We start from the raw sequence: 26256 nt of genomic DNA, 5'->3' as shown, positions 1-26256 counted from the left end.
AATGCCTTTTCAATGTCGATGGATGCAATAATTGTTCTTTGAGGTGGCTTATGATTGTTAAACCCATCCGCAATGAATTGTGTCAGTTTTGAAAGATGGGTGGAAGTGGAATGCAAAGAACGAAAGCCATGTTGAGATTCAGCAAATGGGAGGAAAGGTTTTATGATGCTCAATACAACTCGCTCTGTTATTTTTGAAACCACTGAGATCAAAGAGATAGGTCGAAAAGAGGAGGGTCAGTATCACGATTTGGCTTTGGGATAGGGATGATGGTAGATTTCTTCCAAAGCATAGGAACCAGACCATGGTTGATCGAGTATTCGATTAAATTGGTCAGAGCCAGAAAGCCATTAGGACCCAGATTTTTTAGGTGTGGATGGCAAGGCCATCAGGACCTCTGGCGTTAGAATTCCGCGAGTTAACAACAAGTTGCCTGGTAAATGATTCTGGGATGTTAATATAGTCAGTAGAATTGTCATTTGACTTATAATGTGATTTTCTTACGAAACGGAGATCCTTTGGGGTAGGAAGGTGACTGATTTTTGCATAATGGCGAATTAAGATGTTGGCTTGATCCTGGAAAGATAGGACAGATTTTTTGGTCGAGGTACCGGTGGCATGTGAGAGGGGACATGTTTGCCTCGTGTGAATTTTCTTGAGGGTTCTCCAGAAAGCACGGGATCCAGTATTTGGGGTTATTGAAGTGATAAAATCATTCCATTCGTCAGTTTTATGTTTCTTGATTAATTCGTCAATTTGTTTGTTGATTTCTGCTAGAGATTCTCCATTTCCATTGATAGAAGTCGTCGATTTGATCCTCCTTCGTTTTTTGAATAGTTCAATGATAGGTGGGGGGAAATGGAGGCCGTGATTTCGGATGAAGCCGCGGGGATAAATTTTTTGTCCGCAGAAAGAAGTGTACTAGTAAAGAAAGCAACGGCAGTGTCAAATGATTGAATGGAGGAGCAAGAAAAAATACTGAATATACGTTCAGTTTCACTCCTGAACGAGTCCCATTTCCCACGTTTGTAGTTAATGTAGGTCTTCGTAATTCTCTTCTTTACAGGGTGATGTTTATTTATTTGATTAGAATAGGATTGTGGTCCGTTGGTAGGTCGTACAGAACTGTCCATTTGGCGTCGAGGGCGATGTTTGGGGAACATAAGGTAATGTCAGGAGAAGTGTTTGAATCTCCAGGTCGCATTGCACAGCGGGTGTGTAGAAGAGGGTTGTTTAGAGTGATCAATTCTTCCGCATCCGTTGTGATTTGCTGGCCACGTTTGTCAGTTTTGTTTGTGGATAACCAGAGAGGATGGTGGGCGTTGAAGTCGCCACATAGAATACAGTTTTCAATTGAAAAAAGAGGCAGTAAGTTCGGTGTATAATTGGGAGCACATGACGAAATCGGGGGGATATATGTGTTAACAACAGAGTAACATATCTTGTTAATGTTAATTTGAATAGATGAAATTTCGGTAAATCGATCATTAGTTAAGAGAGATTCAATGTTGGCAGTTGAGTCTGCAAAGGGAATGGCCTCGTGAATGAGAGATGAGACACCACCGCCAGGCTTTCCAGACTGGCGGTCACGACGAATGGTGGAATAACCCTTAAAACGGGGGGTTTGGGATTTTGGAGTAAGTTTGGTCTCTTGAATAAGAGCTATATCAATAGAGTTCGTGTGTAGAAAGTAGCGTAGGTCATTGCATTTCTTGGAAATCCCGTTGATGTTCAATTGAAGGATGGTTAGTGTTCTAATAGGCTCAGGTCCAGGGTTTTGTTCCACATCTCCACACCGAATCAACAATAGAGTCAGGGAACGTAAGCTTGGCGCTCGTCCCGTAGCCACTACTAACCAACCAACCGTTGACAGGTTGGTTGGCAAGGGGGAAAAATTGGTTCTGTTTGTGTTTGCTGATGTGAAATCAGCATCCAATCGTCTCCACGAGAAGGTGAACCACATGACGATCTTAAGGCTACATGAACGAAAAGTATCGAATATTAATGTTTTATTATTAGAGGAAATTCATTTAAAAATGTGGTTGCGGTAGAGGATAAGCGAAATACGTTTAAATAAAAATTAGCGAATTCCAATATCTAACAAATAATGGACATTGCGTGTATTGCCATAGCTCAAAATGAGTCCATAATATACAAGTTCCAGTTTAAATCGAATTTGGTGGATGACGAGTCTATATTAACAGTTCTAACCAAAGTTGACAAAAACAACGCTCGTTCCATTTACAAATCAAAAGAGTTTATTTTAACGCTAACTTCAATTTGGTAGGAAAATTTTCGCTGTGTACAATAAATCTGAACTGCGCTTATTCTGTCAGGCTAAAAGCGAATCACCACAGGAAGGTATATTCAGAATCCTAAAAAATGCAATAAAAATATATTTACTCACCGCAGACTCATACATATTATGAACTACTCCTCACAATCAAAGAAGCCAATGTCGAATCAGAGTTGGAAGCTTACATCAGCCAACTGATTGTATTATGAGATTTTTGTCAACTTTCAGAGTGAAGAGACAACAATTCAGTCACAGACCTGCAAAACTGTCCAAATCAAGTCAGAAGTACAGCAAGTACAACAAGTCCTCCTCGATTCGGTAAAAAAACTCTCCGAGCGGGGAGAAAACCTGAACTCCTTAGACGAACGTTGTCAGAATCTGACAGAAAAGGTATTAATTGCTACTTATGACAGGCTCAATCGTTCAAGGATCTTGGTGCAGTGATGGAAAGGAAAGAGAGACATAGAAGCAAATGCATCCAAATGAATTTGAGAATCGTCATCGTATTAGTCATCATCGCAGTTATAATTATTGTTATTACTGTTGTTTGTGCAAAAAAGTAATTATTTTTGGATACTTTTGAATAAATAATTTATTAGCTTTTTTCATTTTTGGACTGACTGCACATCACATGCATTCCATCTGTGCTCTGAATTCCTCAGAAAAGACACAGTCCAGTTCCTCCTGGTGACAGGATGACTTCTAAAAGACTGATTCTTTAAAGTAGTCTTGAGGACAATATTCAACGTGACTGCATTAAATGTTAGACAAAATCAAGGGTAGTCAGGCACATTGAATTATCCTGCCTATTTTGAAAATCAATAAAAATTTGAGACCACAGACCTAATTTTTGAGTAATTTCCGAGTATTTCAGTTTGATAATGTGACGCATATTCGCGACCACAATGCGTCATGGACGAAGTATATATCAGTGATACGCGGACAAAGTGGGCTTCCTGTGCATTTTGTCAATATTTTTATTCATTAGAATACATTGACTGTTAAAATGACTATTTTGGGCAAGTTTTTTTTGCGTCTGTTCAAAAAGCGATCAAGTCGTAAAAAACCAAAAACCAAAACGGAGACATTCCAAGTATTACTATTTGATGACTACTCGTCATAAGAGGCCGAACTTGATAATATTGAACGGCCAAGACGACGGTAAACTAATGGAGCGTGGTTGGAAATTGTGCTGGTTTCTCGCGAAAGGGTCGACGGGAATCGTACGGATGGCGGAGTTAGTGCAGAACCAGGAAAAATATGCATGTAAAGTGTACGACAAAACGGCAATGAGTGGGTCCAAAATAAACAACTATATTTCCAACGAACTAGAAATTCTCAAGTCGGTTTCTCATCCCGGAATAGTCGAGGTTTGATATGACGTTGAAATGTGTTCGACGTCTTAATAACTTGTAGATAAAAGATATTGTTGACTTGGATGACAAAGTGTATATTTTTATGGAATTGGCCAAAGGGGGAGATTTGCATAACTATTTCAGCAAACGACAGCGATTTTCCGTTTCCCAAACTAGTCGCTACTTCTATCAAGTTTTGGGAGACGTTGTAACTCACAGCTCGCTCGGACTGTCCAGTACTTGCACACAAATAATATTGTCCACCGAGACATTAAGTTGGAAAATATTCTTATTTGTGAGAACTGCATTAAACTGACAGACTTTGGATTTTCCTGCAAGACTGAGAATTGTCCTGACCCTGACGAACATCTGCGTAGTACAGTGTGTGGGACCCCTGGGTACTGTGCTCCAGAGATCATGAACGCAGCAAATAAATATGACCCAAAGTGTGCGGATATATTCAGTCTCGGTGTTGTTCTTTATTTTATGATCAGCGGAAAAATGGCTGTTACAGTGGGAACCGTAGGAACTGTCAGTGCAATGGACAATATTATAAAACAAATGAAGCTCATGAACTACGAGTTTCCTCCTAAAACTGAGGATATATACGGAAAATGTTGCATTGACACAGTCCTCCAAATGCTATCATTCGACCCACTCATGCGCCCTACAATCGACCAGATTATTGAAACTGAATGGATGAGGACTGAGGCTCTCCGTATTGGCGATTATTGACATAATTGTTGTTGAAAAATATATTTATGTGCCAATTCCAGCAAATACCTAAACTACAGTCCATTGCCTCACAAATCTGCTTTTTATTTTTATTAACCCCCCAAGCTTGCATAGCAAACCCAGCACAAACAGTCACAGCTAACTAATCGAATAAAGAAGAAGGAAAGAAGGAACTGTCTGAGCCAATCAGCATTAGTCTCCAAATCTTCAATACAGCCTTCCGGATCTAAAGAGAGGTAAGGAATATCTTATGTGCCCAGTTCCCATTTGTCAGCCTCCTACCGTCCTCGGAAGCTAAACACTATTCTATGTTTTTAAGAAACCCTAATTTCTACTTTTATTTATAAACGGCTTCACTGATGGTTTCCTTGTTTTGTAGAATTCCCGTTTGATCATTGCTAAAGATATGTCCTCAAAAACACATTCAGGTCAAATGGAATTTCCTAGTTTAATTATCAATTTAAAATCGAACATCATTCTCAAGAAGACGAGGAAACAAGAAAAGCAGAAGTGTTATAAGAGCGACGCGCAGGCTGTCATTAAACTCCATTACGTACAACAAACCTTGGTGCGCTTTTCAAAATAAAGACCACCGAATTAAGAGTCTAGAAAATAAAACACAACAAACCCCGTGAATAAAATCCACAGAAAGATCCGAAAGTTTATGCCCAACCGCACTCAAATCAAGCATTGCCTTAAATCAGAAAACTACACTAAAATTACTGACAAGCTGATGATTGATGTGATCCACGAATTTTTCTTGTTTTGTATTTTCGTATATTAGGAAGCAGACTATGCTTGGCAAGTTAACAGAAGAGTAATTGAGAAATAAAACGATGTGTTCGAGTTTACAGAATGACATCACTTTCATAGCAAAGACAACAGAGACTCCGAATAAAGTGCATTTAACGACAAGCTTAATAGTCCGTCGCAAAGTTAAAGATAAATACACAGTCCTGTGAAAGTGACTGATGACTTCTTTATCAATGTTGCGAATAGAATCAACAAAAAAGTCAATTACAAAAGGATCGAATTAATAACACTCGCGGAAATCAAGTCCAACGGAACATATTTTCCCCAGAAGTAGACAATCTATGGCTTAACAAATCAGGAACAACGTTTCCTTTAGTTTATACTCAACAAGTTTACAAATATTATTCATTTCAAAAACAGACTCGTCGCTAATTTTCAGTCTTTATTTTTTTAATAAAAGTAGTAACTAAATAATACACACATCAGCTTCATACTTGTAGCAGCTTTCCATGAGCAACAACAACTGAGTTAGAAGAGAGGTCAAATTGGCAATTATATTTTGTTCATTGAGCACATTTACACATAATTCGGCGGCAAATATTTGTATTCGGTACACAGGACAAAAAGACAATCTAAAAAACATCAGCAAGAACAACTTTTGAGCGAGAAGTGACAAATGATTTATTCTTGATGAAACACTGTCTGCTGGCTGTTCAGAAGAAGGTTCGAGATGACTCAATAACAAAATCATGGCAAACAAACACGAATTTCGATTGAAATCGTCAAAACGTGTTGACAGATCTTCGATTTTGGAAATGACAAAATCCGTAAACATGCAATAAAGTTCGAAAAACACGGAATGAGTAATCCTAAGACATGAAAACGAGATATAAACGTAAAAAACGATATTTTCATTCACCCGTTTATTACCAAGCAAACGAAAAAAAACTGATCCAAACAAAAGTGACGACAAATTCCGAATCTATACAAATAAATAGTCAACGACACCGTCCATCAAGAACTACACAGTCCTTCAAAAGAAATGCAGCAACGTGTTTCCAAATGTATTTCAATTAACTCTCCCATTCCCCGATCGGACACCAAATCAGATTATGTTTCCAAAATGCACAAAACAGACTAAATTTCGATAAAAATCACAATTTACATTTAATTGCACATTCTCATGGCAAAGGAAATAGTCTTCCAAAATAGAAACAAATAAAGAAATACACTCTGAAGACCTAATTTTTCGATGTTTAACTTCTTCTATCTTCGCCAAAATCACATTCTATAAGAATTAACGACGAAGCAGATTCAACCACAGTTTCTGACAATTGGAAGCATCTACGGTTCTTCATCAGCTTTAAACAGTCGAACAAGATTTGGAAGCCACGACATTGTGTCACAAGGAATAAATTGTCCCTGATTTCTATTGTCAAAGTGCATCTTCCACAGGCAAACACAAATCCAGTAAAATTGGGTTGATGTAAATTCGAAAAGGCCACGGTAAGGACATTTAATCATTTCGTACAGATAAAGGCAAAGAATATTTCGTATCTACATTCAGATGAATTAAACTATGCATGCTATGAGTCTAACTTGGAAAAAACACCACTCTTGAATATTTGAGAGTATATTCTGACTAATTCTTTGATAAACCTCCATGATGAAGAAATAGCAGCGGACTCTGCCGATTAAACATTTACTATACCAAATTGGTTTTCCTTGAAGGCCATTACGTAGGGTAGTGCTATTCTCCTGACTGTGGAACAGAGTGAGAATAGTTCTTATTAACTTAACCTTTGTCTTCTCATTGCAGGAATTTATATTTCACCAAAGTTGACCAAATTTTGGCAAAGATGTCGGCCATCAAAATGAGTGATGAATACAGCGGTGTTCGATGCACTTCCCCTCAAAATCAAGAGACAAAATATCAAGTTGAGAAGAGAGCACATTGATACTTAATTGTTTGATTAGATAAAAAACTTCATCATCTCAGTCACATCAGAGATTTCCTTCAAAGTCCAAATGACAATACTTGTTTTAAAGAGAACGCCTTTAGTATTCGAAGAACATTGTGTCTGTTATTCGGGTATTGGTCACCCAACAAGCGAAACAATGTTGTCATACACTCCTAAGGAATAGGATAGAAATCGAGCCTGTCGATCCGTAGAATTATTGTTCTTATAATTTCAAGAATTAAAGCTCGTCGCCAGTATGGAGTCGGGAGAGCCAGGTTAGTGAATGGAGAATTCGAGAATTTTGTGATAAAGTCCTGCAGTCACACTCAAAGACAAACTAACCATATAATCGTGCTGCTGCTGAAAATAAACAGAATTTGTTCCAAATTAAGTAGCAACTTGAGCATGTAATATACTTTGTCGAATGTATGCACGACTTGAATTAAGGAGCCATTATTGTCAATACAAAATATTCGTGACAGATACTGTTGGATAAATTGCATGGCATGAATGGAGTATTCACTACACACAAAATGTTCACAGAGTACGGAAAAGACAGGGAAATACACATAAATATGACAAAACAGCTAAACCCTGCAATCTTAGTGTTTTAGTGATGTCCAGAGAAGAAGCAAATCATCTTGGAAAAAAATAGAATACATTTTTTCAACATTAATCGAGAGGCTTCGCCTGCTAGATGCCACACATAGCCAAGTGAGAGCGGTTCATATAAATATGAGGTAGTTAGTGTCATATACCAAAACTAACCCTATTAGGTACAAAAATACATTTATTTAAAAATACTTCACTAATAATAACCCTGAGAACGACCAATGGTTTATTTTTTGACAGATGTAGAATAACCTCATTAGTAAAAAACTGACGTCATCGCACAATTCCAGCACATTCGAGATGAAATAAATGTGAGCCTCAACCAAATGGTCAAGATTGGAAATAATTTTCAACAATGATTGGTAAACACCCGAAATCTGTCAATAAAAACATTTGTCAAAAATCGTAGTTAGTAAAACCATTTTCGTGCTGGAAACACCATTCAAAGAGTTTTCTAGTAATTATAGTAGAAAGAGTTGCACGTCGACACAAAACGTTGACTGCACAACTGAAGAGACAATCTCCACAACCCTGTTGGTTCAAAAGTTCTATAAAAGCCTCAGGGCGCGTTTTTTGAATGTCATTTTCAGATATTTCACTTGCCGTAATTTAAATTAAAAATAAATCAAAACAGGTTTCAACCAAAAGCTCAAATTTAAACCTCGATCTCCAATTGAATATAAAAATACAATACTCGTTTTTGACACGAGAAATGACACTGATAGTCTGAAGCACAAATTTTATGATCTTCAATATGATCTTCATCATTGGATAAATAGTATGCTTTGAATGTTTGCTACATAAATGAAGAATAGTGGACAGCCAGATTTTGAATGATTTTACAGGAATTTGAGAATCCAGAAAATCACTAAAATGATTTTTATTATCAAAGTGTTGATACGAGGTTACTGCTAAGCTCATTGCTTAAACTATCTCGGGTAAAGTCCCCGTCGCATTGAGAGAGTTATCCCAATATTCATTAAGTTCCTCTGATTTGCCAAGATGCTTTGTGTTCAAGTTGAGCGTGTTCAGTGTTGCTTAATGGCGTGCTATTCTAGTAATATCATCGTTATACGAAACGGGGCTTAGACTTTGATGGCACATTCCCAACGAGACTCGTCATCTTTTCCAAAGAGACTCGTCATCTTTCTCGTTGGCGATCGTCCGAGGGAACTGCCAGGCCATCTTATGCGCCGGCAGTTCAAAATAACTGCATTGTCTAGTTATAGTCTAAAACAGGGGTTCTCAACCTTTTTAGCTCAAGGGCCAAATCGATAATTAAGATTAGCTTCGCGGGCCGCACAAAAAATATTTTATATAATTTTATATTTTCCAAGCCGGTAACTTGCTTGCAATCCGAAATGCAACCACTGCTGATGCGTAATGAGTTTTTGGACTCTTTTTTTTTTTTAGTTTCCATTTCCTTTATAAAGAAATAAAAGCTAAAAAATCTACAAAAGGCGTTGTAACTAAAAAGAAAATATTATTTGTTTATTAAGTTTTTGAAATCCAGAATAAGTAAAGTCGAAGAAGTTCGTAAAAGCTGACGTAGAATTGTTTGATTCGTAAAAATTAATAATGGACGCATTTTTGAACAATGCCGCCAGTTCTATATCATGTTGTAAATTAATGAGTTCTAGTTGAAACTTTGCAGGCGCATTTCTAACTTCCACGCTGAATGGAGTTGCAAATATTTTCATTAAAGGAAAGAATTCTTTAAAATTTTAAAAATTAAATTTATATAAATGTACCCCAAAACGTGCTTCAAATTGATTAATTAAATCACCAATTATGGATATGTTTAACCTTAAGAATAAATAATTAAATTTTAACATTATTAAAAAATTTAAAAAGTTAGTTACTCTAGAGGGGCCGCAAAAAAAATCCTGGGGGCCACATGCGGCCCCGGGGGCCGCATTTGAGAACCGCTGGTCTAAAACCACCCCTTTTGATTTAATCCCAATTTTTATTATTAACTTGAGGAAAAAGAACACGTTGGCAATATCTTGGCAAATAAACGCAACAGGCATTTCCTGTTTTGATGCGTAAATGGTCATCAATTCAAAGAGAACACATTTGGCCACAATTGCTGAATACCTCAAGCGCAAATACAACATCCAAGATATTGGAAGCCTTGATTTGAACATGCTGAGAGAATTGCAGAAGAACAGCTTAATTGAGCAAATAATGAAAAAAAACATTACATGCAATTCTCTTTGATTGTTTGATTCCAATGTCAATGTTGCAGAATCCTCTCATTGGTTATCACATGGAAATAATTCACCAAGATCTGAGGCTTTGCTGTGCTTTATACAGGACCGTAATCTATTTTTCGACAATGTTGGGGCAATTTGCAGTCACTGTAACTCTTCCAAAAAGACTGTTGACCACTTAGCAACGAGGTGTGGTCGAATGCTGAATAGTGACTACTTACGACGACACAACGAAGTAGTGAAATGTGTACATCTACATCTATGCAGGGAGTATGGAATCAAGAAATCTAAGAAATTGAAAACCCACTCTGTTCAATCAGTGGTTGCGAATAACTCTGTGGAGATTCGTGTTGACACGACAATTAATACGGATACGAAGGTTGAGAATAACAAGCCGGATATCTTTGTACTTGACAAAATGAGGAACACAATCACGCTTATAGAGATTGGAATCACCTCTCAAAAAAAATTGAAGCAAGTCGAAGTGGAAAAGCTCCACAAGTACGACCTGCTTGCCAGTGAACTGGGATTAATCCACAAAGCCAAGGTAACCATAGTACCATTGGTACTAACGTGGGATGGTGTTGTGAGTAAATACTATAAACATCACTGCGATACTATTGGTTTGGAAGAACTTACACGAGCTTACATTCAGTCGGTGGTTATCAGAAAAACATTGGAGAGTATGCGTGTAGAACACAAATTTGGAATGATCCCGCCAGAAGAATGCCAAACGACTCGTTTTACAAATGGAACAACGGAAGAGGCTCTGCCAAGTGAGGTCATTGAGTAGAACTTGAGAACGACCACAGAAGAGGCCAACCCTGTGAGATGGATGAGTGTGCCCATCGAAGAGATTGGCTCAAAGAGGAGGAGAATGGAGTAAGAGGACGCATTAATTAGTTCAATTGATAAATAATTAGTCTTTATCTAAGTAAAACATGCTCTTCCCTACTCTTAATCGCCATTTTAATTCTACTCTAATTCTAGTCCCAACCCTAATCCTAACCTTACTCAGATTCTTTATTTTTTCTTATCTAATCTAACTGTATATTAATTTAGTTTATTGTACAGACCTTTAATTTCCCAACTTTTCTTTAAAATCGTAGTTTTTCTATTTTGAATTGTATTTCTGGAAACTATCCACGTCCTGACACGCGTCCATTCCCCTTTATAAAACAACATCAAGGTGCTATATAATTGTAGCGTTGCAAAAGACGTGTTTAATTAAAAAATAAACACAATTATTAATGACTGCAGTGACATCCGTGGTGGACAGTATTCTCCACACAGTAATCACCCACAAATGTTTGGATAGTAGTATTCTCAAACAACTGACTAAATCTCGAAGCGAGACTGGCCATTACGACCTGACTATCGGCATTATTTTTTATTCTGACATGACAAGAGGCAGCCTAGGATGTAGCCACCCACAGAGGTACAGATTGTCTAAATGATGTATTCCAGAAATATTCATTCCTAATTTCCAAAACACCGTCGAGGGTAGAGCACTCTTTGGTCAGATTCTCGACTCGTTCTTTGCATTCTGGAGGTATAACCTACATAATAGGCAGACATCCATACGTGTGCCAATATTCTCCCCGAATGGATGACAAATGGGCCTATCGTGGCAAACGTGAGGAATGAGAGAATGAGTGCTGTTATCACGTCCGCATGGGCAGACTGCGAAATGTACGAACATAAAGTAAATCCCAGAGATAATGTGCGCATTAGAAATATTGGATTGGTGGTTCTAATTATGTCGGGGAGTAGAGAGACCTGAGCACTGAAATGTGCGATTGGATTATATTCAGTTCTACACTCGAATTCGCCTGGTTTAACGCCCCGCCCGGCACATATTTCACCAAACATACATGTAACAAGTAGGAGATAGTCTGGAAACACATCATTCGATTGTCCTGTATCTGACAAGAGTATTCTCCTCTACGAATAACACTACTCTTTGCTTACATATTCTTCAATACCAGAAATGTGCCGAAAATGCAAACATTCCCCGACACGAAAACTGCAAGCACATCAAAATGGTCACATCTGAATGTTTAGGTGAAATTACCCCAGATTATAATATCTATTCGGTTTTTTGTTGACAAAGAGGGTGGTGACCATGTTGACGCAGACACTGTTCTATAATTAATAAGCAAACCAAAGGAAATCGAAAATTGCAAAGTTCAAATGATTGACATGGCCTAATAATTATGCCAATACTCGTATACTCGAACAGCACGAAGAACGAGCAGAAAGGCACATTAGCAAAATAAATATTAACAAAATCGATTGAAAGTAGATGAATATTTTTCCCTTGGAATTATAGATTACTTTGTAAAACCTCGTTTTTCATTTCAAAATAAAGATTGACACAATCATGTGTCAACACATCCAACATGTTGCTTTTTATTCAATATTCTATTTGAAAACAAATATTTAAAGATTGAAATTTTATAGAACTTGATCTGTCCGATAATGAAGGATAAATTAACAAATTCCGATCAGGTTGGAAGAGAGGCCACGATAGAACACACGTTCCCTAGCACATATTGAGTAGACGTAATTATTAGTGTGAAAAGTGAGGCCATTAATCAATGTTAGGACGAGGCGGTCGACCAGGAGGGAGATTCCTGAGTGTATCCTTGCGTGACGTGCTGAACTGATCCGACTGATTGTAGAAACTGCTCATCGATGTGGCGGAAGATGTTTCTGCGTGGTTAGGCCTCCGCCATACCAGGAATATTAGAGGACCAGACATCCTCGTATCTGTTGTCTAGACTGGTTTTGCACTACAAATTATCATCCACACTGACAGATGTGTTGGAGGTCGTACACCCCTCATTCTCACTTTCAGAAATTCTAAATTCAATTTTTCTCCAAACTCAGATTGAAAGCTTCGCAGGTTGTCGGCGAACTCAGGGAGCAACGAGGAGAGATTCCGCATAGCAACTGGCCTGATTCGATTATTTGCCTCGTATATATTTTTTACATGTCGTTGTTGCTGAAATATTCCTTTCCTTGTTTACCTGACTCAACAATTGGGATGAAATTTTCTGATTCTGCATGTTTTCGTATAGGATTTTCATCAAAGTTGATTTCAAGTCATCAAGCCCCCTTTCGAGTTGGCCGACATCATTGAGTGATTGATACTTTGGTAGATATAAGTAAATACATTGTGTTCGAACCAATTCTCGTTTCCCATTACACAACACGATTCCACCACAACCCGATTAAATTTTACACAAATGAAAATAAATTATTAAGACCCTATAGAACAAGAGTGTTATATATTCCGAATATGTTTATATATTTAAAAGTGTTATAGTCCCCGTCTGATGGCATCAACTCTCCTCTGCCGGATCTCTTCCTGTGTCAATCCGCCCGTCTGGTCTGGGGGGGCATTCACGACTCTGCACATTAAAGGGGGAAACAACAGATTGTATTGGTTCATGCGAAGAGCGGCGGCATTGAGCAGATTGTTGATATCCCTCAGACACTCAATTCGGTGGAGAATAGCACTCCTCTCCATGGACTCGATCATTGACAATTCGGCATCACTCAGTCCATTCAACATTTCGGGGATGAGGGGCATCTGACCCACGCTAAAAGGGTGAAGGCCGGCCAAATCAGTGAGGACAGGACTTGGAGGAGTGGGGATTTTGATGTCCGCCCTACACATTGGACATGTCTGCTGTTGTTGGAGCCACCGTTGAAGACAGTGCATGTGGAAAACGTGGCCACACATTATTTTCCTGGCTTCGAGGGGGACCATGGGCTCCCTGCAAATGATGCACATGTCGTCCCTCTCCAAGTCACTTTGGAGGGCATCGAATTGTCTGGAATAATCAACTGCCAATACGGCTGCTGCAGGACGGCCATGACATGTCGGGAGTTGACGATGTTGGTCCAATGAACAGAGGCCGTGCTGCCAGTTAGCACGACGAGTACTGGAAGAATATGTACGTCCTCCTGAGCAAGTGGAGAGGGAGGAAGGAGGAATAGACGAGTCCGATGCAGTACAACAAATTGCATATGAATTTGAGGGAGACTGAGTAAATGTGGAAGGATACCAAAGAAGCAGTCCGCGTAGAGGAGACACCCCGAGGAGTCCGAGTCCCCATTGAAGTGGTCGTACAAGTAGAGGAAGAATCGAAAGGACGAGTTGAAGAGGTCGATGGTCATGAGGGCCACCTCGAAGGAGAGGATGGAGTATATCGAGAACTGTCCCCTCCGAATGACACTCGCCAAGTCACAGAAGAGAAGAATGAGAATTAAAAGTAGAGTGCGGAACATGAATAAGGGGGATATTCTGGCCATTCGGTGCATCTACAAACACTCCCGACAGTCAACCGAGTCAATTTTGATGGCGAGGATCCAATGGAAGCATTGGAGGATGGTGACCAGCAGGAAGACATAAATGGAGTAGTTCTTCTCAGTCTGGTGGATGGAGGAGAAGGAGACCATCAGTCCCACCTCCATGCAGAAAACAAAGAACTTATCCTTGATAGTCTGAACTATCACATCTACCAATACTTCTATCTCCGCGCTAAGCAGTCTCCCCACTAATAACCTCACAGTCAGCTGCCCAATCTCGTACAGAATTACAAGACCTTGAAATCCCATAATCTGCAATTTTAGTTCCTCTAATGAGCACCATGAGGGAGAGCTTGGACGTGAATAAATAATTAATGGAGGGGTAGTATTCTCGATTTATGTGGAAACTATACAAGACATCCATTCCAGTCAGCAATAGAGAGAACAGCAGAACATAGCCATTCGAAATAACCATCCACGTCACAAATATGCAAATATAATATATTTACACAAATTTAAACACAAATTAAACTAGAAAAGTGAATTGTCACACAACTGACCTTTCCGAAAAACGTAATATTTTTGCTATAAATATTTCCTTCCTGCTTAACGTTGTCGATATTCTGTCATTTCAACTCTACCCACACAAAATCGTCAAAATCCACAGCACACTATTCTACCATATTAGTGACACTCCTCCTAGTCAATTCTTGTGCACTTTCAAGGATGCTTATAAAATAGTCACAATTAATGCAGGACACGACCACTCCCTTATTCATTGCAGACGGGTTTAAGGACTGTCCCTATAGACATTAAAGAAACCTTCCCACGCAGTTACTCTAATTTTATTAACAAAAATCAAATGGTAAAATTTAGATTGTCTACCTTGAAAAGTGATTTTCCGGGAAATCCACAACCTGCCTTCTGCTTTCTCGAGGATTTTCCTATCGCCGTTTTCCTCAACTTATGCGGGTCATGACTGTTTCATCCTCGTGGTCAATTCCACGACTTAGCATGAAGGGGCGTCTTTAACAACACCCCGAGCATTCTTAGTACTGTTGAGACTATCCTATAACGGAGAAAATAGTTCTAACCATTCATTTATCAATTTTGAATGTTCATTTTCTAAACTATCCTATATCGCAGCGACACAAACACAAAGATCTAAAATTCTTTTAGACAGGATATGCACGATTCATTGTGAGAAAGGCCATCTGTTTATCCATAAAAGTGGACCTATCTTTTTGTCCCTCATATAATTTATTCTACGTATGTTTAAATTAATCAAAGATTTTATTGGTTTACTACAATGTCCCGACTCATTAGTCTGAATGCAGCCAGACGATACAAGTAGTTATTCCAGTAAGCCCGGCATTGGTCGTCCTCCAACACGTGCAGTGTGGCTGGTTCTCCGGAAACATTAACACAAATGACCATCAGTCGGCAACACTTTTATACAACAAATTGACAACTTGAAAAGGAAACTGCTGACTGAAATTGATAGCTCCAGCGATTGCAGAGAGTTTGACTGGAATGTCATACAGTTCTTGGTTTCTTGATACTATTTTCACGCAGGCGACATACCACAGAAGATTGCTAGTTATACTCATACACATGCCACCTCAATTGGATGAGACAGTCCACTTTCCCACTATAGTTGAGAAAGGGGTGCCATACTCCACAGCCAACACAACCACTTTGCGAAATTGAACCCAAAATGGAGCTCAAACTCCTCCATAAAGGGCCCTGAACAGAGTCCTGCTCTACCTCGGGCTCTTTCCCCGATTGCAAGTATTTTTCAAAATTGTTTTTAAATATTCTTGCACGTTCGATGGGTCGACACTCTCCATCAACTCTGCCATTCGAGATGATGGACGCTGCCCACCTCTCGAGGGCAATGTGCGACTCCACTGATCTTGTCCAGTCGAGAATAGTCGATATTTGCGGCATGTCTTGGTTATTGTCGTTTCCACGAATATCCAATTGGTTAATCCGTTCAATCAACGGTTTGTCGTCCGTGTTGTAGAGAGGGTGTCGAAGGATTTTCCTGATTGGTGAGGCATGGTTGTGCTTCTCTAGCAAGTCTTGGTAATATTTCATGTGATGGATTTCGTACATTTTATTGTCTTGTGATATCGATCGCGCTATCAGTGGTCCACATTTTTTGGATGACTTGAACATGCCTCAATTGACAATTTAATCACAAATTAATTAATATATTATTCTGAGAACTGTACTAGAGTTAAAAGAAGATTATAATTTGATTGATAGTGGTGTGTAAAAATGAGTAACAAAACGAGCAACACGAACCCCGGGGAAAGCCTCGTCCGACACGTTTTTTCCGAATTACTAAACCTGAGTTCGTTCAAAATATACACTGCTCTCAAGTCGTCCTATGTATTCTACTTAAATGTGACCCGCAGAACTGCCCAGTGAATAAGGCAATGAACATTCACGGAGACTCCTATTTTATGAAGGTAAGTGCGAACAGTTGAGTGTCCAAGTTGGTGTCCAGTGTTTCCCTCCTGTCGAAAAACTGTCTGCCTTCCGTGCTCAAGTCTCTGCAGTCGTGGTATCGAGCCGAAATCATCGAGACCACGCCAGGGTGATGCATATTTATTCTAAATCAAGTATCGACGAGAATGTGGAAAAGCACAACGTACATTCCCTATTAACCGCCTGCAGCACTTGACCAAATATATATACTGCATTGTTCTGACCGAGGTACTCACCCAGGTACTCGTCCTGTCCTCAATAAAGCTATCCCTCCACCCCGGCTGCACTCGGATTGTCGATGAAGTTGTCGACGAGGCATTCAGGCATTTTGAGTACTCCGACGAGTCAGTCCCCCCTCAACATGGCAGATGCATGCCCTTCGATACTCAGGATGCCAATATCATCCTCGAAATGTTTGCAGAGGTCGTGGGGGTCGTCTCCGAGTCACGGTTCTCCCATAGTTCTCACACACCAGACTCTACACTATCAGAATCAAATTCTCTGAAAAGTTTTCCAAGCTGAAATCGTCAGAATCGACTCCTCTGGTGGCCCAGAATTTGATTTCGCTGTTTCACGCCATCAAACATTTTAGAATAAAGGTGGGACTGTCATTCTCACGTGTAGCTGACATGTCTCGACGAGTTCATCCACGGAATTAACTTTTTGACCGAAATCGGGGAGTATTTCATCAAAGTCAAAGACCGGAATATCCGCCATGCCATTTCTTCCTTGTTTGTGGACTTGCTCTCTCAAATGGCTCCTGTCAGTCCGTTTGAGTATTTCTAGAAAATCAACAACAGTGCCAACGTGCCGGCCATCAAAAAGTTCGTGTCGCTGCTATACGAGCCCAGCCTTTATCTGGCCTCCAAAAAAAGTTGCTTTAACAACGTTGTTTTGTTTGTTCAATCAAGTCCTTCTTCCCCCTTACAGCATGCCTTTTATCAGTGAGCTGCAAAGAGTTTTTTCTTGCCAACTTTCCGGTCTTTTTGTCGATTTGCTTTTCGAATTTGAAAAACAAGGACCAGAAGAAGCGGAGGATTGCCCTGGAGGCCATATATAGACTGACATGGTGTCGCGTGCTTGTGCTCAATGCTAGGGTGTACACCACACGGGTTAACTATGAAAACAACGTGACGACGCGTTCTCGACTTTTGTCTATCACCTCCGCCATTTTCCCGCGCGGGGGGAAGAACATTGTCCCCAAGGAATGTCCGATCGCCATTTTTGTAAAAATAATCCAATTTATTGCCAAAGTTTGGGTGTTGTGATATTTTAAGGACAAACTTGAATTCGCGGTGACTGAGATCATTTACGACCTTCTTCACGTGAACAGGAATATTCGTTATATATATCCGGAGGTACACTCATATTCTCATTGCAGCGAATGCTCGTGGGGATATGTGCATTCCTCTCTATCGCAGAGGGAGGACAATCCAATCATGGCACAATGTGCTTCAATTCAAAGGGATTGAATGCAGTGATGAGCAATAAACTGACCAAGACACGCAAACTTAGTGACGACAGTGCCTCCGCCTTGTCCCCTTTCCTTCCATCCATCACCCGATCCTTCGCCATAATCCTCAAATTACTTGATCAACACGTCGGCCAGCCATTCCACGTCTCCCGGGTGGACCCTGCCCTTAAAGAAGGAGAAAATGTGACCGAGAAAGGATTGAGGATGAACTTATTCTCGACGTGTATTGCCGCAATTCCCCGATTCTTCGGTCCTGATCCGGATTACATTCATTTCCTGGCCAACCTATGCTTCCATTTCGACCCAGAAGTGCAAGCGTGAGTTTTCCTGTCTAATCGAATAGGACCTCGTTCGAGTCTCTTCAGGCGATCGTTTTGAACTATCCAGAATCAATTCCCCTGGTTATTGAGAGTATCCTCGTGTTCCTTATTTGTAGAATCTGTGAGCATTATTTTCAATGTCCCTGTCGACATATTCCACTACAACATGTATAATTCATTAGCCAGGAGGCTTATTTTCTTTGTCGAAAAGGCCACAGGAGTGGACACTTGTTTCATTAGTTCGATTGAAGGCACCGCTCTTTTTTTTCTAACTCTCCCTGAGACTTCGTCCAAACACCTCGGCTGTCAATTGCTGGTTGTCGCAGATGAGTTGACCTGTGTAAGAGTTCACCTCCTTATTCCGTAAGCATTCCGAGATGTCTCTGAAATCGGCAATCGACAAAGAGTTGGTGAATATACTTCCGGGTTTTCTATCCGAGTTTTTAGGAGTATCGAATGTAATTATTTCCGTGATTTTCCAGGTGGCCGAGATTTATCCTTGTGCTGGCGAGTTGAATTGGGTTTGGAGAGTTTGTCAGTTCTTCACTGATTTGTCCATGTTCAAAAAACATGACTATTCCGAGTCCATAGCGGACGGTCACGGTCTATGGATTCAGATATATTCTCAACTCCTCCACTCGATTCTTCTGCACAAGTCGAGAGAGTCCCCTGTCTTTTCAACTGCAGTCCACCTCATCCATTTGCGTCTCGTAGCTTTATACAACAATTCGAATCATTCTTCCAACATCTACAAGTGATTTGCTAATTTGTATTTAGAAGGACAGAAACGACGTCATTATTCCGTAGTTTAGTCACAAGGAAGTATGGGAGTACCTTCGTGTCCGTTTGGCAGGGCTTTTCGGTGATCTACTGCACATTGTTGAACGACTCTTACGAGTGGTCATCATTCTACAATTCTAGGTTCTTAAAGGATAAATCCGACGTCTCCGAAAGCTCTGCGAGTGTAAACATGGGCACAATGTCCTGTCTCCAAATGCTGCGACTATTCATATCAGCACTTCGAGGGGAGAGTCCTGAAATGTCAGAATGTGCAATCGTGTCTCTCGGCCATTTGTCAGCGCACAACATCTAGTTGGTCTCATTTATGACCCCAGCGACGTTATTTCAGACTTATCCCCCATTATGAGAGAGTGTGTCGACAAAAAAGTTGAGAAGAGTTCCCGAAGGAAACGGAAAATGCTGATTTGTTCAAATGTGATTCGAACTCTCACCCAGTTGTGTCGGAATGGTTATATGAAAATAAGGTTGCCCGAGATGAGTATATTTTAGAATTCACATTGGAAGAACTGACTTTATTTCCGTTGTCGTTGAATTCCTGGTTAACTGGCATTCGGCCTTCTGTTGTTTCGACTCGAATAATTCGGGATTGTATGAACAGAAGTTTTTGTTTCTAGCCTTTTTTTCGCTCTTTGTGGACCAACTGCCTGGTCCCCATTGCTGGATATAATCCCTATAGACTCTATTCGAACTAGCTTAATTCCTCCAAATGTCCGACTCGACATGTTTGAATTCATTTCAGAGTGGAAGTCACGTGGTGACGTGGAAAACAGTATTGGATCTATTTCGTAGATTATAATCCATATTCGTTCTAGACCGAGGATTCCAATCCCTAGTGGCGACATCGGTCTGGTCAAAATGTGTGATGACGCCATAATTCGGTTGGTCTCTTGTGGCGCATTCCTCGACGCAGAAGAGTTCTGTGGTCGATATTTTTTTGGCCTATACGAAGCCGCTGAAAATAATGTTATTTCGTCTCCTCATTGTAGGCTATGTTGTGTTCCCATTTGTTTGGAGGATTGTTGAGAAGTGATACGCAGCACATTCATTATATCATATGTCACTGCTATAGTTCCCCAGTCCACGAGTTTTCCCGCTACTACATATCCTTTGCACCCTTTGCATTGGCCTGGTTGGTTTTATCATTATATTCCTAGTCATTTGCCTCGTTCTCTATTTATAGAGTTATTTGTATTTTCACTGGTTGTTTCCTGTTTTCCTATCCACGACGCCGTCACTCTCTCCCATCAATTACTGTTAGAGATGTCATCAAACAAGATGCTCTCCACTCTCGATCTTCCTGATTACTTGTTCAATGTCCTCGCTCCCTCCGAGGGAGTACACTTCCAGTCCCCGTCCACTCAGTTTTCGCATATTTTTGATCATCTTTCAATTAACATTTTTTCAGGTCAGTGGTTGATTTCGTTTTTATGTTATAAAATATTATTTGCCTGTTTTAGATTTGTCGGCTAAAATCTTGATCGCATCTCACTCTGTGCTTTTGGCAATTTTCCAAGTCCTGCAGCCGTGGCTCGCAAATATTCAATTGGTCCGGACTAGCGAGAGCAGTCGTGGTGTGCAAATTACTGACCTTGTTCTTAATAACCTCATGTTCATCACAGTTAAGGTATTGTGCTACTCTATGTTGTAAGTTCATGGATTCATATGCTGTTCAAGTTGGTTGTCTGTGGTCAACTCTGAGTTCAGTACACAACAACTTTGAAGTGATTTATGAATATCTCAAAATGATGGCCATGGTCATGCCAAATAAATTCATGTTGGTGGTTAGTGCCAATTGGGGACTCTTAGAGTAATTGTATTATGCGGTGGATAGTCCAGTCCCCCATTGCCCACGTCGTCTTACAGAAGGTCCAACTTGACTTGATTAGTCCAACTCCCACAAACTGCAGATTCACTCGAACGCTGACAATTCCATACTATTCCTTCCTTAAAGAGGATTCCCTTTATATCAAAGACGGGTCGACCAGTTTGCCTCCTGAAGACGATTTTGGTAATCAAGATGAGCTATTCTCTGTGAACCCGTCCTTGTTTATGAACTTAAAAGACTACTTCCCAGTGGAATCCATTTCCCTTCGCGATTTTCCCATGTTTCTATATTCACTCAATTTCAGCTGTTTTTCTGCTCTCTTTATATCAGAGGAAATTATAATGCACACGACAGACGCCGAGTTTCTCTAAATTGCGCCACTCGTTCTTCATGTTGCAGTTCTTGGTATTTTCAGACCCCTCATTCTTAGGTCTTGACTCGACACGTGATTTGATACTGCCAAAATGCAAGATTATTTTGCATAAAATTGTCACACATCTGAGTCCCAGTTATTTTCGATTTCACTTTGGCAATGGATCTCAATTTACCGTGTCGGAGAGTGACTCACCAAGTAAAATATTGGACAGACTGAGGCGAATGCTATTTTCCGAGTGCGTGTATTTTTACATTTTCAGTACTCCACGCTGGACGTGGTGTAATTGTTTGGAGAGTGTCTGTTCTACTGATTTGGTGTCTTCATTAGTTTGCGATATTCTCCAAGTCTGTACTATTTTGCCCGATTTGAATTCCAAATGGGCCCACTTGTGTATGGACTTGGTTTTTTCCTCGCCTGATTCCCACTTTGCCATTCGGTCGTTGCAGGTGTGTTGATAATCTATTCACTGTAGATATATGAGGCGCTGGGAATTCCCGTCAGCATGGAATTTGTCAAAAGGTTGGTTTACTATGTCGAGGGAGTCGATTTGGAGAACATCGAGGATGCTCAGGTTTATTTTGATTCATTAAGTATAAAAGCGACAATTCTTTTCACAGTTAATGTCCACGTTTGTCACCTCTGTGAAACTATTTGATTGTTATAAACACCAAGTGGAGTGTCCGGAAGAATTATATTCGACTGTTTTCGCATGTGGGTCGGCGTTCATGTTGTCGAATGATGTTTTGTATTTCTTTGGATTACAACTGTGCTCGTTGGTCGTGACCCTATTCGGGAAACTGCAAATGGACGTATTCAGAAATAAATTGGCGGGATTACAGTCTGATGACTTTGAAGGCATTCTCCCCCACTTTCTATATGTTTCTTTTCTTGTATCGATGTTTGCAGGGACTCTATTCAAAAAAAGAGAACAAGTCATTGGCTTGGTGCTTGATCTTTGAATTATTTCCTTTTTATTCCGAGGTCTTCTTCTATAAGCCATCGAGAGATGTGGTGGCCCTCGTCATCTTAATTTTGATTCCCTACATGGCGTCGCACTACCACGATCCTGACCAATTTGCTCAGTCGGCTGCTGCATCAATCATTGAGGTGTTCTTTTGGCTCATTTGAAGATTGTCAAATCGAGGAAGAGATGTGACAATTTGGTGACTGTTTTGGGCCGATATTCTTCCCGTACATTTGAAAAGAGTGCAAAAATTTGGATTCAATGCGTCGTAAAATATGTAAAGGATTGCTTTCACATTCCCTCGGCCGACTGCGTTCAGCTCGTCTGTCGTGTTAGTCGTGGGATTGTGTAGTCTCCATAGATTGTAGAAACATGTGGGTATTCTTTTTCTGCCCTTCAAACTCTCATCTCCCTGGTCGAATTGGACGAAGGAGTGCTTAATAGTGAGGTGGCGGTGAAACAGCTGTGTGTGACTGCCACCGTGGCATTAAATGTTTCCCTTTCAATGTTTATTCAGTCTCCCAATTCTGCGACGGCAATGAATTTGATGAAGTTGGTAGTGGACAAGTCCTCCAATTTCCCCGAAGACAAATTAATGGACATTGAATCCACCGACATTCTATACAGGAGAGCCTATAGGAGAGTATTCAGCATTGTGGGGTTGGATCAACAGATTGGTTGTTCTCTTCCTGGTAAATTATACACAACACTGTTTGTAGGTCGCATTCTCGAGTTTAGTCTATCGGGGACTGACTCGTCTAAAAACCTTTCTGTGACTTATCCGGTCTCAGATTTTATTTACTCTTCAGTGTGCTTATTCCTTTTCACTTGTTTAGGAGTATTTTTACTACAGCTTGTTCACTCTGTTGACTCGCTTGGGGCTGACTCCGAGATTTCCGCGCACAAAAATGTCGACGGTCAACTCTGAACATATTTTTGTGGAAGATCCCATATCTTCGCAGAGTTGGTGATTTTCGTCATTTTCAGATGGGACAATGATGTCCTCGACTTCGGAAAGTTCCAACTATTGCATTTCTAAGGCATTCCGTTTTCTCTACGGTGACGATGTTTGTCTGGTCTTTTAGTTTGTAGAATAAATTCGAGAGCGAAGAACAGGCACAAACAATTTTTTATTCCTGCGAGAATAACGAGGATGAGACTGATGTTGCCAGAGTTCCCTCATCTTTAGTGCCAATCAAAGACGTCTTCACAATCTGATGAAATCGACATTTCCTACGTGAATATAAACGAGTTCAGTGATGAGGACATTCCTCAGCAAATTGGCAGTCGAGGCAATTCGCCCCGTTCCTCCATTACCCGCATTGAGGATCCCAACTTGCGGACGAATAATGTTTTTTTCTTCTACCGGCGATTGATTAGGGTTGGTGAATTGGTATTTGGTTGTAGAAGAGTCTGATCGGGCTGATTGAGTACTTCACTAGTCTCCTCAAGTCGATGCAGTGTAGTGCATCAGTGTCGACCATGAATGTGTTTGTGGTTATGAACGACAGTCTGAGTATACCCTCCAATTATACAATAGAACAACTACTTACTTTGTTTGATACGTCGACGTTCCGGTGGCCGTACATTTGTTGTTATTTCTCGGAAGTATATATTTCTGCTAATGGCTAGGAATACATTCCAAATGCACTTCAGTTTCGAATTATCCAAATGCACAAATCTAAGGAAAACTACGAGTCCGTGCTCACATGCCTGTCTTCTTCCAATGAACTGACAATCGAGTTATTTCTCAGTCTGTTGTACAGCGTGATGCTTCTTATTGAGAGCTATCAAAACCTCGCTAAATCTGCGTCTTCTGTCATCGAAGGAGTTGGACTGTCCTTATATTTCTAGTTCGTAGATGTCTCCCAAATGGTTGACAATTTCCAGAAAACTTGCCGAGCGTTGATTCATTTGGGAACGGATGAGTACACATGTTCAGTTGATCAGAATATTGGAGTTCTGTTGGTTAATGGTAAATATGGAGAGGCCCTTATTTGTTTGGAATCTGTGAAAAAGTATTGTTTGGGATTTGAGTTAGATCTTATGACGAGCGATTTGGTCTTTGCACTGACGATCCTGTTGAGATTCTCTCATATTTGCTCGTCCGACAGCTTACGGTCACAGATGGAATGAGTATTTCTATTTGTTTACGTCAGGTCGGCTTGCGGTTGTCTGTGACCTGACGGACTTGGATTGGTTTTATCATGTCATGATGAATTTTTATACGCATTTTATTTAGTTTTACAGGGTTGTTATTTGGACAATAAATTGCTATTCTGTTCATTACTATTTGGAGGTGTCTTCCAGCCAATTTATAAATTAATAACTGGTAAGATAGACTACCGACTATTAGTCACGTCTTGGGACTATCTTTTATTATATAGCTGTTCATTGCACACCGCATCGATACCATTCTGTTCATAAGGATATTTGTTTATTTCCAATTTTTTATACATACAGGCAATACTGGATTGACGAGATGTACATTTTAATTATTAATCCAAGTCAACTTTTTTCATTCAGTATCAGTGAGGCAGATGAACAGGCCATCTGAATAGTAATTTCCCCTGTTTTCTGAATGGGCGGAATAGTATAATTCTTACTGTGCTAATAAGACTATTTTTTTATCAACGTGTTTCAATCGCATCATTTTTGTTAACAATTAATTTTTAACTCTCGGTATTCCATGCCAAATCGGCTAAAATCGTAACCAAGTTTCTTGGAAAAGAAGAGTTTGACCATTATTTCAATAAATGAATATTAATTAAATTGGTTTTAACTTTCAATAAATATTACTAAATTATTTGTAATGGATTTGAGGTTGTGGGGAACTTGTCTAGTATAGGCCAAGAGATATATCTTGTGTGGATAATTCCTCCATCAACCACGCTGCTATAATCCAACGAAAACTTAGGAGGCAGAATAAATATTTTGACTCCGGAGATTACAACATGGCCATATCCCAGCTTGAGCCTGGAATCGATCGAGAATTGGCTCTGAAAAATGCGACAGGGACTCAACACCCCACTCCTGCGGATATTCCTCGTAAATTCTCTGACATGTGCGTGCCGAATAATGTCTCCTCAGATAAACCTGTCAATTAATATAAACTTGTTTTGTTTACTTTGTTATCTGCGGGTAGAAGTGTTGTCTTGGATACTCCACAGAAAATTAGTAATTGTATATCATCATACCTCTACGCATTTTATTTAGTTTTACAGGGTTGTTATTTGGACAATAAGTTGCTATTCTGTTCATTACTATTTGGAGGTGTCTTCCAGCCAATTTATAAATTAATAGCTGGTAAGATAGACTACCGACTCTACTAGTCATTAGAGTATTTCTTTCTCCATATTACCTTAGCCATCGAATTCCTTATAACTAACCTCGTTCGTTGCATAATTTGATGGCACAATCTATCTATCGGTCAGGGTACGAGACAAGTATACTAAGCAATTTAAAACAACATTGAGAACACCTCAAGGGGATCCGTTATCTCATATGCTGTGTCATATATTTGGAAGCTGCATTGAGAGAATTAAAACCATAAAGGAAAGATCAATGTGGTGGCATACGCAGATGATGTGGATTTTATTTCTTCCGGCAGGAATCCTCTGGAAAGCCTATTGGAGATGATGCCCAATTAACTTGAAGAGTGGTTCCTCGATGTAAATGTGGAGAAAACGGAATTTACTGAACTTGTCAGACAAAAGTCCAAACTGGACGAACACTGGAGAAAAGTTAGGATACTT

The 26256-nt window shown here is 39.9% G+C and overlaps 1 protein-coding gene and 1 pseudogene across 1 annotated transcript; both read left to right on the top strand.

The window, feature by feature from the left end:
• Positions 1-3302: 3302 nt before the first annotated feature.
• On the top strand, positions 3303-4398 carry LOC115229994 (annotated as a pseudogene).
• A 2958-nt stretch (positions 4399-7356) lies between these two features.
• On the top strand, positions 7357-10718 carry LOC115229992. Its single transcript, XM_029800245.1, has 3 exons — positions 7357-7375; positions 8347-8490; positions 9961-10718. The coding sequence occupies exons 1-3, from the start codon at positions 7357-7359 to the stop codon at positions 10716-10718; spliced, it is 921 nt and encodes a 306-aa protein (XP_029656105.1).
• Positions 10719-26256: the final 15538 nt, after the last annotated feature.

This window comes from Octopus sinensis, unplaced genomic scaffold, assembly GCF_006345805.1.
Source record: "Octopus sinensis unplaced genomic scaffold, ASM634580v1 Contig14003, whole genome shotgun sequence".
NCBI lineage: Eukaryota > Metazoa > Mollusca > Cephalopoda > Octopoda > Octopodidae > Octopus > Octopus sinensis.
Note: the sequence above shows the minus strand (reverse complement) of the source record. Positions and strands in the feature narration are given on the sequence as shown.

Bases quoted from the DNA above. Each gene is read 5' to 3' on its own strand.
- LOC115229992 (XM_029800245.1), top strand. The intron at 8,491-9,960 runs GTATGCTTTGAA...TCAATGTTGCAG, and splicing joins TCTTCATCATTGGATAAATA to AATCCTCTCATTGGTTATCA.